At 39.7% G+C, this 13,423-nt stretch overlaps 2 protein-coding genes across 2 annotated transcripts in view; both read right to left on the bottom strand.

Annotated features, from left to right (window-relative positions):
* Positions 1-2,081: 2,081 nt before the first annotated feature.
* LOC106086337 (myb-like protein P) lies at positions 2,082-6,886 on the bottom strand. The gene has a single exon (XM_059367517.1). It carries the CDS (start codon positions 6,884-6,886, stop codon positions 5,585-5,587), a length of 1,302 nt encoding a protein of 433 aa, XP_059223500.1. The 3' UTR covers positions 2,082-5,584.
* The window catches only part of LOC106086336 (zinc finger CCCH domain-containing protein 13), a 336,942-nt gene continuing 330,330 nt past the window's right edge, over positions 6,812-13,423 (bottom strand). The window contains exons 7-11 of the mRNA XM_059367516.1: positions 11,738-12,056; positions 11,531-11,658; positions 11,120-11,466; positions 10,820-11,038; positions 6,812-7,237 (exon numbers count right to left, since the gene is read on the bottom strand). Coding sequence (XP_059223499.1) covers positions 7,136-7,237; positions 10,820-11,038; positions 11,120-11,466; positions 11,531-11,658; positions 11,738-12,056 — 1,115 coding nt within the window. The 3' untranslated portion in view covers positions 6,812-7,135. The remainder of the gene's footprint in view (positions 7,238-10,819; positions 11,039-11,119; positions 11,467-11,530; positions 11,659-11,737; positions 12,057-13,423) is intronic.

Raw genomic sequence — 13,423 nt, 5'->3', positions numbered from 1 at the left:
ATTTTTTGTCTCAAAACAAGGCATTTTATACTTTTTTTAAATTTAAATTTGAAAAGTTATTTGTTTTGTTTTTTTTTTATGTCATTACTAAGCATAGCACTTTGATTTTATACTTTTTTTTATTTCTTAATATTTTTTACTTAAATAATTTCTGGCTTAGTTAATAAGAAATTTTGAAAACTAGAGATTGATTAATAAGTTTAATCAAAAATGTTTTTTTTTGTTTTATATATCTCATCTTTAGAAAATGATTTTCTGGCATTTGGTTTTTTTTTTGTTATATATATTTTTTTTGTTGATTGGTTGTATGATTTTATCAAGGTATAGGTTATTGATGAAGGAATTACAATAAGTTTCAGGGTTTTGAAAACAGGGAGGGGAAAAACTACCAACACCTCTATGCGATTTATTGAATAGATCGCAGAGAAATTTCATTTACAGTCCTATAAGAAATACAATTTGCGTTCTATTTCGAACGTTTTTCCACTAAAGTAATTAGTAAATGACACCTTTTTCTTTGTTTTTTTTAGGAACAAGTGGTGCTCAACCTTTTGCTATCACTAATTTTGACTATATTTTCCAAATGTTCTTACTTAACATGCTAAACAAAAGCCTTATTGAGATTATACGATACACCACTAATTTGATTGTAAAAACTTTGATTAATCGATTAATTAATATACAAATCACGTTTAATGAAAATTTAATTTTTTTCTTCTAAAAATTAATTTGAAACAATATCATAAATCTCTTATCAATCCTATCCTTCATATATTTACAATCGCTTGTTGGAGAAATTATGCACTAGGATTGGGAAACATAAGTTTGGAAATCCTTGTTGAATTAGGCGTATCTTAACAGCTTTAAGGCTACAAATTTGTTGCCGGGTTTAAGGAAACTTTTAAGATTAAGTCCAAATAAAAATTGTGTGAAACCTTGCTTCTGGCAATCCTCTAGAAATATGATATAGTTGTATTAAAAATCACTGCTTTTGGCCTAAGAAATCTTTTAACTATTATTGTAAAACTAGCTGGCCTGGTGTGTTTCGCTACACCCTTAAGTGTTTGGGGCCCCTTTTGACATGGTCCAAATTTGAAAACTACGTATATTCGTATTTAACTCCCAAATAACTTTCATTTGAATTCCATATTTTCTCGTTTGGTATACAAGGCCATTTGGGGCAAAATTTTGAAGTGGGGTGATTCTCCGGGAAATGACCCAAATTTTTATATAATTTTCGTATTATACTCTCAAATATCTTTCGTTTGGGTCCCATTTTGTCCCGTTCGATGTACATGTCTATTTGGTGCATAATTTTGGGGTGAGGCGACCCGCCTTGGAAAAGATCCCAAACTTTTATCAAAGTTTCGTATTTTACTCTAAAGTACCTTTTGTTTAAATCCCATATTGTTCCAATCGGCCTACATGGCGGGCGTCCCCCCAAATATATATACATGTCTATTTGGTGCATAATTTTAGGGTAAGGGGATCCGTCTGGAAATAGATCCCAAACTTTTATAAAAGTTTCGTATTCTACTCTCAAGTACTTTGCGTTTAAATCCAATATTGTCACGATCGGCCTACACGTCCGTTGACCACAAATTTCTATATAAGTTTCGTATTCTTCTTCCAACTACCTTTCATTTGATAGCCATATTGCCCAAATCGGTAGACAAGTTTGTTGACGGCAGTCCTTAGGCCTTCACTGCCAAATCGTTTGCTCTTTTATTCCCCCTTACTCCTCTGTGGGCCGGCACCTAAACGATGCGGATTGTGCCATCCATAGACGTTAATCTCCTTCATACACTCCTAGACTGTTTGTGACCTTACCCTTCTGGTTGTTAGTACCATGATGGCCAGATGTCCTAGTTAACACACTCGATGTCCTAGCGTTAACACCACACCACCTCACACATTCCGTGATCGCCTTGATCTCTGCCTACAATATCGTATTATGGTCAGCCAGTCGGAAACAGATATCAGTCCCTGGTGTCTAAATGTAGATCCCCAGGCCCACTCTGTCCTCTAGCTTTAATCCATCCGTGTAACATGATCTTCGAGATGACAATAGGGTTCCGTTAATCCAAGGCTTTGCCGTTGCAGTGCCTCGCATTCGACTTCAAGTGCCGTCTCAGGTATCCGATCGGAAACTTCCTCCACTCCTTCCAGGTTCTCTATCGTCTCCTCTATTATACCGCGGTGATATGAGCTGCTCCTATCCTCAACCCATTCTCCCAACGCCTTAAGTCTCATAGCCACAGTGACTGCCTCGCAATTAATCTGTATGTCTATGGATCGGAAATATAGAATAGTCTCCAGCCAAGACAACATGTTCTCGGGACCTATTGCATTATCCTAACGTTGCACTTTTTCTCCATCGCAGTCCAACAAACAACTGAGTCGTAAGTCAGTATCGGTCTGATCACACTCCTTTGGAGCCAATGGACTATCCTCGTATTCAGGCCCTATTACGAGCCTAAGGCCCATCTACATAGTGCCCACAGCTGTGAGCCTTCTTGGTATGCTCCTGAATGTGACACTTCCAATTCAGTTTCCTGTTCAAGATCACACCTAAGTACTTGACCTTGTCAGATATCGAAATCGTTCTATTGAGGAAACTTGGTGCGTCAAATTGGCCCACCTTTGTCTTCCGCGTGAACAGGCAGATTTCATTCTTTCCTGAGTTAACATTGAGACCCCTAGGTCTTGCCCAGTCGTGTGCAATCTACAAGACCCTTTCGGCTCTTCTGCATAGCTGGTTCAGATATCTAGAATAGTCTCCAGCTAAGACAACATGTTTTCGAACCTGTTGTATTATCTCTACGTTGCGCTTTTTCTCCATCACAGTCCAATAAACTACAGAGGCGTAAGTCAGTATCGGCATAATCACACTTTTGTCGAGCCAGTGGACTATCCAGGCCCCATTTCAAGCCCGTGTACATAGTGGCCAACATCTGTGAGCCTTCTCGGCATGCTCCTGAATGTGACACTTCCAATTCAGTTTCCTGTCCAAGATCACACCTAAGTATTTGATCGAAATCGTTCTATTGAGGAAACGTGGTGCGTTAAATTGGCCCACCTTTGTCTTCTTCGTGAACAGGCAGATTTCACTCTTTCCTGGTCTTGCCCAGTCATGTGCCATCGGCAAGACCCTTTCGGCCCTTCTGCATAGCTGGTTCGGATTCTTACACCTTAGAAATATTATAACAGCGTAGCAGACTACCTAATTTCAGCGAAATGGGACAGTTAAAACGCTATTAATGGATGAAAGACCTTCGATAGGGAGATAGGTCTATATAGGGGGGCTATACTCAAAATGGTCCGATCTTAACCATACTCGACATGGACGTCAAAGCGCTGAACTCACCTCAATGTGTTATGTGCGGGGCTTTATTGACCTGAGGCCTTTTAAATTTAGACCGATTTAAACAATATTCGGCACGGATGTCGAAGATCTTAACAAAAACCAGTGTGCCAAATTTTAGGCAGATTGGTTAATAAGTGCAGCTTTTATGAGACTAAGACCCTATATTGGGGATGAGTAAATATATAGACCAATTTGGACCATATTCATTGCTGTTGTCGGGCATTTTTGCACAAATCATTAGGCCAAATTTCAGCGAAATAGTGTAATAAATGTGGCTTTTATGGGCCTAGGACCCTAAATCAAGAGACCAGTCTATATGGGAGTTATATCAAGATATAGGCCGATCTGAACTATATTCATCACAGATGTTGGAGATCCTAACATAAATCATTGTGCCAAATTTCAGTTAAATCGCATAATAAATACAGCTTTTATGAGCCAAAGACCCTAAATCGGGTGTTCAGTCTATATGGGGGCTATATCAAGATATAGTCCATCTTCGAACTTTACCTGCCTATGAAAAAAAGAAGAATCTGTGCAAAGTTTCAGCTCAATATCTTCGTTTTCAAAGACTGTAGCTTGATTTCAAACAGATGGACCCCCATCCTTCGGTGGTGGGTATAAAAATGGATTAACCTAACTATAGTTGAGATAAACATATATTTACTTGTTTACAACAATTGAATAAATGTTTCGACTTACAAGAGAAGTGCTTGGGGCCTTTATGCATAGTGCTCATCGAAATACTCTAATAACCTTAAGATGAAGTTTTATAACCAACATTTTTTTTTTAATTATTTACTGATTGTAGCAATCGAATTTTGTTTGTTTGAGACAACAAATACTTGGTTTGGAACCATTTTAAAGGGTCGGATTGAAAGTTGATCAATTACACCAAGAATATAGTGGTTGTAGTCATCAGGAACTAGTCTACAGAGAAAGTTTGGATGCTGATCATACCAAGATACCAAGTGTACATTACATCATATAGTGTTTGAGGCAAACAATAACTTGTTTGAAACAAAGAGATGTATGCTCGGACCTTGTATAGCTCAGTGAATAATAGCATCATACGATTTGTGAAGGTACATAAAGTCAAATTTCAAATAAAATCCACACATAAAGAATATTAAGAAAACTGTCTAACAGTTTTGTTTGAGTGTTTATGATTGGTTGTGGCAAGACTTTAGTATTGAAACACATTTTGGTTAGTATGTAGGAGATGAAGGTGACTTAGATGATATTAATGCCAAAAATGCTAGATTGAAGCAATTGATGGTTTTATGACTTGCTAAATATTGCATTGCGTAAAAATATTCTTCACATGGTGAAAATGGAGTCTGGTTTCTTCTAAGCACCTGAAGCTTTTCTAAAGAGAGAGAGAGAGCGATGATGAAGTACCTTTTTTTGTTTGGAGAGGAATACTTTGATTTAGCTTACTTAAATAATTTTTCAGTTTTTTCGAAATTCAAATTAACTAAAGACGTGTTTTCATGAAGAGATTTTTTTTTGTTTATTTTTTTTTATAAATTTTTGTTATTGTTATTAGTTCGCTTTGGATAAGCTTTTGTTAGAAGTTTTACAATTTTTTATATAGGTTTTCTCCATTGCTGTTAAACTTACTTAGCTACAAAAAAGTTGTATGTTTTTATTTTAGATATATTTCCTTTTTTTTATGTTATTATTTGTGAATTGTATCAATTATTATTTGTTTTTAATATTGTTCTATTAATTTTTTTTATTGGTTGGTTGTTGTAATTAATTACTTTTAAAGCTTAAAGAGAATATAATTTTCTTTTTTTTAAGTTTTTTTTGTTATAATTTTTAATTATTTTAAAGTTGCTTGTTGTTGTTCTCTTGAAGGGGATTTCCTTTGGTTTTTTTTCTCGTATTTATTAAATTTTTTCTAATTTTTTTTTTTTGGGAGATTTCTTTTTGAAAATTTTTTCATTGTCAATAATAAAAAAACGAATCATAAGCACTTTTTTGTTTGTAAGTTTATATTATAATCTTACGTTTTTTTTTTAGATTTTTTTTTGTAGTTTTTTTTTATAAAGTTTAATCACTACAGGTTGTTGTTGCTGCTGCTGCTGTTTTTCTGTTTGTGTACTTGCGTTAGAGTATAGTTTGGATAGTTTACCTTTTAAGTGTTAGTATAAGTGTTCTTTGGGAGAAAGAGAGGGAGAGTTAAAGTTGAGTGGGGACCCTGGGGGTGATTTAAAAGGCCATACTGGTGCGTCTACCGCCCACACCAGGGCCGGCACGAAATGCCCCACCACCGCCACCACGTGGAAGACCGCCATGCGAAACACTGCGCCCCATACGAGACTCGCTGCCACGACGCTCACGCGCCTTACGCAACAGATCCGAGGTGCTCGGGCGACGGCTGGTACTGGCCGATGAACAAGCACTGCGTTTGCTGCCGGACATTATGTCCGAGGTCGATGAACGTCTAAAGTTTTGCGATGACGAGGCAAATGCATGAGGCGACAGAAAGTAGGGCGACGGAGAACTGGCCTGCGAACGTGACATCATATTGTCATAGCGATGCGAGGCAGACGATGGCTGTTGCAAATACTGAGTGGAACCCATCATCCCACCAACACCACCAACGCCACTACCACCACCGCCGGTCAGGTGTATTAATTGGCTACTCGAACGATTATCCTCATTGGAGCTATTGCGACGTGTCGAATACGGCGATTGTGGATAGTCGATGAGAAGATTTTCCGATTCCTCATTGTCCACCGATTCGATTTTCAAATAGGGCGGCATGCGATTGTATGGCTGATGATGCATGTGATGGTAATGCTGATGATCGTAGTGTTGGTGTTCACTGATATTTAGCTCGCTGCCATTGGCATTGTAGCCACCGGTACCAGTGCCCACCACCACCGAGGTGCAATCATCACCAGCTCTGGCAGACCCACTGCCACCAACAACGCCACCACAACCACCTCCGCCGCCGCCGCCGCCACTGCCATCGCGTGAGGAAGCCAGCAGATTAGAAGATTGCGAATTTGCTTTGTTATTTTGCCCAGAAGAGCCATTACGCAAACCACTGTACAGTGATTTAATGTGAAAATCCAGTGATCTGAAATTGAGTAGGGATCGTTTCTTGGGAATACGTGGGGCTGGCTCGGCTTGTGGTGGTGCTGGTGGCGGTGGTGCTTCTATATCACCATTATTGTTGTTAATCATATGCCGGAAACCGGGTGTGGTGTGGTGTAGGGTGAGATCATGTTCCAGATTATTATTATTTAATGTATCAATTTGTATGGTATTTGTTGTTGTCATGTTGTTTGCTGTTGTTGTTGTGGTGGTGATGCTATCTAAACGATTTGTTGTATTGTTCTTATTATCCAAACTATACGCAGTGTTTTGAGAAAAACGTTGTTGTTGTTGTTGTAGCTGCTGCTGCTGTTGTTGTTGCTGATACTGTAGTTGTTGTTGTTGCTGCTGCTGTTGCTGTTGTTGTAGTTGCAATTGTAAATCATGTTTACTTATTGTTGTTGTCATTGTTGTACTACTTAGACTAGTTTTACTACTAATTGCTTTAATAAATTTATTATCAATATCTAAAGACTCCTTTCGTCACTGAATAACGCAAAAGCCTTGTTTAGAGGCATCCTTTGCATCGCCATCTTCACCGCAAAACGCTGAGACTTCATCGTTTTTTGGCGACTCTTGCCCACAGGGACCCATGCCGCTGCTGCCGCCGGCGACACCGCCACTAAGGCTAGGTGGCCCCTGAGGGCATGCTGATTGTCACCGAAGTGCCAGTGTTGATATCATCGGCGGTCGCACCGGTTTATTCTCTAATATCCGTTCCAATTCTAGCATAACGCTGGTCGACAAACGTGGCAGTAACTGTAACATTGAAAGAAAAACATATAGAGAACATTATTGGCGAAATGAAAAACGAATTAAAAGGAATGAAAAATCGGGCTAGAGTTTTTTTGTGACCCTATGCAAACGCTGTAGCAGGAATCCTTTTGTTTTTACAAAGAAAGTCCTTGTCATATATGCTTGTAGAGCATGTGGCATGATTCGTGCATATTAGTTTTGCCAAAACAGCAGCGGGCAGAAAAGAGGATGCAGATATTAATCCGCTCCATGCCACTATGGGCCCACAAGCTCTAAATACAAAAAAAAAATAACCTCGAAAAATCTAAGTTAGGAGTTCCGTGCTACTTACAAAATCCGCTATTGTTTTCCATGCCACTCCCCTAAGTTGGTTCGTGTCTAGTATAGTGTCCCCACCTAAGTGCCAGTATCTGTTAGACGCGAAAGCCGGACAATGACAAAGGAAATGCTCCAACGTCTCATCATCTTTCCCGCATGCCCTACATTTGCTTTCACTTGCTGCACCGAGTTTACATAAGTGAGCTCGTATTTCTATGTGTCCCGTTATGATACCAATAGCTATACTGACCTCCTTCTTACTTCCTTTAAGTAATAGTCTCGTCTTCTCACGATATGGATCCCCCCATAGGACTTTCGCCGTCCTACCGACCGTTGCGCTGTTCCACAGTGTTGCATGCGCATTCGTCGCCCACGCCCTTAATTCGGAATGCGTCGACCCAAAAGACTGCGGGTTACGAAGTTTATTGACGTCAGTTCTCTGCCCTTCACCGAAATCATCTGCCCTTTCATCCCCCCTTACTCCGTTATGGCCCGGCATAGGTAGTCTCCGCCGACCTTTCCTTAACATTTCATGCTGTTTGCATTTGAGCAGTTCGCTGAATGTCCTACTCTTTATCATGGTATCCACTATGAGTTCCATGGTTTTGAGTAGAAAGGACGAAGGGCTTATAAGTCTGTAGGCCTTGGTGTCGCCTTGTCAGGCTTGGGTATAAATACCACCCTTGCCTCCTGCCAGGCTTTCGGAGCATATGCAAGTCTTAGGTATGCTGTGAAAACACAGGCCAGATGGGCTTCTTCATCATTGAGTTGCATTGAGTTTCCCGTCAATGCACTGCCTGTTGTTTTAGTATTAGAATCTTTGCCTATCCTAGTCTTTCAAATCTTGAGAAAGTCGGTAATTGTTCCATCATCGGGCCCCTGTTCGTTAGGCTGTATTAAGTCTACCGTCCCTCCACTGCCTGATGTTCCAATATTAGGATCATTGCCTATACTAGTCTTCCAAATCTGAAGTAAATGAGCTTCTTGGGAGTAGGTCATGGTCTCATCTTCTGCTTTCTGTATGTTGAGTTCTCTGTCACTGCACTGCCTGATGTTTCAGCATTAGGATCTTTATCCATCCTAGTCTTCCTAATCTCGAGAAAGTCGCTGATGGCTCCGTCGTCGGGTCCCTGTTTTTTAGGCTGTGTTGGGTCTGTCGCCCCTCCACTACCTGAGGTTTTAGAATTAGGTTCTATGCTTATCCTAGTCTTCCCAATATTGAGAGAGTCGGTGATTGTCCCGTCGTCGGCCTCCTGTCTCTTAGGCGTTATCGAGTGTCGCGCGCCACTGCTCCGCCTGATGGCTTATAAGGACATTTGCCTAACTTGCTACGGAGACTTGATCAATGCCAACCACAAGGAGAGTTCCTTCCTCCTTCTCCTCCCAGTGAAAAACCTTTCCATATCTCCGCGACCAAATCTTTAAGACATCAATCATGCGTTTCGTCACCCACTTTCTATCTTTCTCACTAGGTCGAGCTTTGCGCCGTAGGGAGTATGGATACTTTTTTGACGGTATCGATACATTCCGCTGACGCAAAGTGTAGCGTTAAGATGTCCCCTTTATACTCGCAGCTCATAATCCATATGGGTGGACCACCTTCAGAGTTCAAAATATGATTGAAAACCCGTTCATTTACCAGATGCTTCACTTGGGACCGATGATCTGGTAGAATCCTACCGGATGCACTGTCCATATCGACGACTGCATAAGTCATGTCATCTCTATTGTGTTTTTTTGCCACTCTGGCATAAAAGGATGGCTCCTTACCTTTTTCCCCTTTCGTGATGGCTGTGGAGTCCTTTTGGAAGTCACAGTCCTCCATACAGACTCAGAGGTCGTGCGCGCTTCCTTCGTTTCTGTTCCGATTATGTCTCCCTCCGCAGTACACTGTCTGGAGTCTCGATTGCGGGAGGGACTAGTTTGGTATTCCCAGAGCACTTGAAAGCAGACAGTCTTTTTCTTTTTCAGGGTTTTTGCAGTATTCCCAGAGTACCTAAAAGCGGGCAGCTCTTTTTCTTCTTCAATGTTTTTGCAGTGTTACTCTCGCCTGATTGCGCTGCCGGTACATGTTCCTCTGTCTCCTTCGTCGTGTCCCGATTCGCTTTCTCGGTCCTCTTGCTAACTACTGCTGTCATCCCGCTGTCCTCATTTCCCGATTCGGCTGCAATGACTATTTCATTGATAAAGTCGTTGTCTGAATCTGAATCGGAAACACCACCTTTACATAAAGGCTGGGGACGAGTTGCGCATCCCTCTGGTTTATTGGTTTCTTCCTCATTCGTTAGTCTGACGACTGGTTGCGAGCTTGAAGCATTACTCCCGACCACAGGTGCCAAGGCATCCACACCTATAGGAGGGGCGGACAACATGCTACGGTCTGATGCCACCACTGCAACTTTAGGGTCTTTGGAGTTCATTTTGAGCCTACTCCAAATGCTTTAACATTTTTTTCTTTTTTTTTTAACTATTCCAAGATACGGATATTTTTCTTTGAGGAGCGAAATGAAAACACGTCCGCTCATTTGACGGTTACTTTTAAATTTGCCATAAAAATTAAATTTTTTTTTAAATTAAAGAAAAAATTTCTGTAAAATTATGTCTCTAGGAAATTTTATCATTAAAAAATTTTAATTTTGTTCTTTAGAAAAAAGTCAAAAATTTAAAAAAATTTCTTTGAAATTTTGTTTTAAGAAAACAAATCGAGGGCGCCGGGCCAGAGCCAAATTTTATCTCTAGAGAATATTTTTAATTGGGGGCCATCAGTAATAATGAGAGTCATAAGAAAATCCTTCGTGCCAAATTTCGGGAGAATTGGCTAACAATTGACCACTTTACTATATTGGCTATATCTAAATCTGAACCAATTTCAATTGGCTTCGTCTCTTGGCTAAAAGCAATCCCTGTGCCAAATTTGAAGATGATTGGATGAAAATATTCGAAGACTTCCATCTGTTTTGTAAATCAACGTTCGTCCAATAGAGAAAGATTCCTTCAGCTATCGTTCATTCGAAATATTTTTGAATTATACAACGCGACAAAATCATGATTCCCTATTCTGGAGGTATTTTGCAGGGATGTGATTATATTTCAGACCTTGCATCGTGACAAAATCACCTTCCTTCTAAAAAACACCATGAGATTAAAAAAGGAATATCATAATATATGTCTGAATCCTTTTCTCTCTTTTGCTCAACCAGGAGATAAGAAACATTCTTCCCTCAGGTTAGATTCAATTACATGTTAAACTTATACTTGGACACTTACCTGTAATGATTGCAAACTCTGATGCAATTGTTCAGCAGAAGTGGCACCTAAAAGTAAACACTGTACAGGTTCATGTTTCAATGACCAGGCAATGGACAGCTGTGAAGGGGTGCAACCCAATTTCTCCGCCAATGCTGCTAAATCCTTCAAACGATCACAGTGACGGCGACCCTCTTCCATGCGTTCCTTATTCCAACTACCCTGAGGCGATAAGGCAGCCTATTATATACCCAAGAAATAGGCAACAAAAATCAATAAACCCTTTTGCTAAAAAAAAAGAACTCTTGTTTATTTACTTACATTCCTATTGACTTCGTCTTCAGTCCATGAATAACTATGACTTTTGGTTTTAAACGAACCCTTGGGCAAAAAAATCTTCTCACCATTTTGTGCATCACTCAAGGCCATGGATAGGGGACCCCAAGCCATGAGGCCAACGCCAATTTTATTATACATCTCTGGCAAATAAAGTTCACATTTCTCACGACAGAACATGTGATACTCGGATTGTTCGACAATCGGTGTGATACAATTGAACTGACGGCAGTTTGTGTAGGCCTCCATTATTTCGACCTGAGACCAACGGGCGGTACCCCAATACATGGCCCAACCCTGCTGGATGACATAATTCATGGCACGTACAATTTCTGAAAAGAGTGAAGTAGTTTTAACCATCAACATTTCAGTAATAAGGGAAAGGCTGAGAACTACCTTCCATTGGACACATAGCATCCGCTTTATGTATAATTACAATATCAATATATTGCAATTGTAAACGTTGTAAACTGGCCTTGACGGATTCGATAATATGTTTACGCGAAAGGCCGCGCTCCTCCGATCTAGAAAAAAGAGATTAGGAAAAAATTGAAGGTCTGCATTTTATATTCTCTTCTTTTTTAACAGATTTTTAAGACTTACTTGGTACTCCAATAAACTTTCGTGGTTATAACATAGGCCGTCCTCTTCCAACCGGTTCTTTGCAATATTTTGCCAATTTCCGTTTCCGAATGTCCCTCCGATATATCGAAGAGATTTATGCCACTCTCTATGGCCAGCTTGAGTATGGCTTCCGCCTGTTCATCGCTGACCCCAGGCGAAAAAACTGGCCAAGTACCAAGGCCCACATTGCTCACCCGCAATCCGCTCTTACCCAAATTCTTGTAACGTAAGCCGGGCGTTGGTGTTGAGCCCGGCCTTAGCGGTAGAGCTGGATTTGAGCCCAAACTCAGAGAACGGCCTGATTTTGGCAAAGGAATAGTAAGAAACATTTTAGTTTAATAAATTGCATTCAAAATCTTCACAAATTCAACAATACAATCAACATTAACTCTACTAAAGTAGTAACTTTTAGGTTGTTTTTCTTTTTTTATTTCGCTACAATATGTATTACGTGCGTCTAAGACAAGAACAGGAAGAAAATAAACTGGCAATGCGTAAGAAACGAAAGCAAAAACTCAAAAAACTAACTTGTAAACGTAATTGATGTAGAATACTCATTGTTGTTGTTCTTGTTGTTATTGTATGGATTTCTTGTTTTTTTCATAGCTGTTGTTGTATTAAAAATATTTCGTGTTTTTTTGTATTTAATTTAGGATAGTTGTAGTGTATTTTTTTTTATAGAGTGGGGTTAAAATTAGTCAAAAATTGAATAAAGGACAATGGAGAAATTGTTTACAGTAGATTCTCGATATATAGAATGGTGATTTATTTGTTTGTAGCCATTTATAAAAGTTAATATGAATTTTCCGTTTACGAAATTGTTATTAACATTGCTTAGATTATAAGAATGTTTACCTCAATGTCCCTGGCATACCTATTGTGTATTAAGGCGATAGAAGTATTTTAAGTCTTTGGGTCGAATTTATACCATAAGAAAGATTTTCCAAATAGAAGTGACAAGGACAATCGCCTACCGACAGTAGATCATTGATTGGCGCTGACTTGGTTAAAATCTTTATCAATACTTTCGTATGTCTGTCCGCCATGCTGATAGTTTTTATTTTTTGTAGCCACCAATATTGAATTAAATCTAGCTATATCCGTCCGTCTGTTGAAGTCTCGAATGTTTAAAATAATGACGACATCCGGTTGAAATTTGTGCACAAATACCTCTTATTGATGTAAGTGTTAGGAATTGCAAATTGGCCATATCGCTTCAGCTTTTGATGTAGCCCTCATATTTACCAATTCACGGTTTTTATTTTTTGATCCCCCACCAGCCTCAATTTTTATCCAATTTGGTGGAAATTTGGTATGTGAGGTACACGCACCCTCCCATATAGGTCCATACATTTATAGACGCCATAAAAACCAATTCCTGGATTTTATTTGATTGGACTTCTTGAGACCGCAAAAGCTATATTCACTAACCGACTGACAAACTGGTGGGCTTCTTCTCAAATTTTCAATTTGGCTCTGTAATAGCCTCGATCCGGATTTCCCCATAGGATTTTCGTCGTCCTATGGATCATTTTCGGTATTCCACATTTGCTTGTGCGTTCGACGCCCAGGTCCTTAACTCGGACTGCGTCAAACCGTAAGGCGTCGAGGGCAGTCCTCTGGCCTTCATTGCCAAATCATCTGTTCAATTAATCCACCTTATTC

This window comes from Stomoxys calcitrans, chromosome 4 (genome assembly GCF_963082655.1).
Source record: "Stomoxys calcitrans chromosome 4, idStoCalc2.1, whole genome shotgun sequence".
Lineage (NCBI taxonomy): Eukaryota > Metazoa > Arthropoda > Insecta > Diptera > Muscidae > Stomoxys > Stomoxys calcitrans.
The sequence above is the reverse complement of the archived record's forward strand: the minus strand, read 5'-3'. Positions and strand labels throughout refer to the sequence as shown.

What these genes read in the sequence shown, in the direction of transcription:
- LOC106086337 (XM_059367517.1), bottom strand. Translation starts at nt 6,886, where the DNA reads ATGACAACAACAATAAGTAAACATGATTTACAATTGCAACTACAACAA.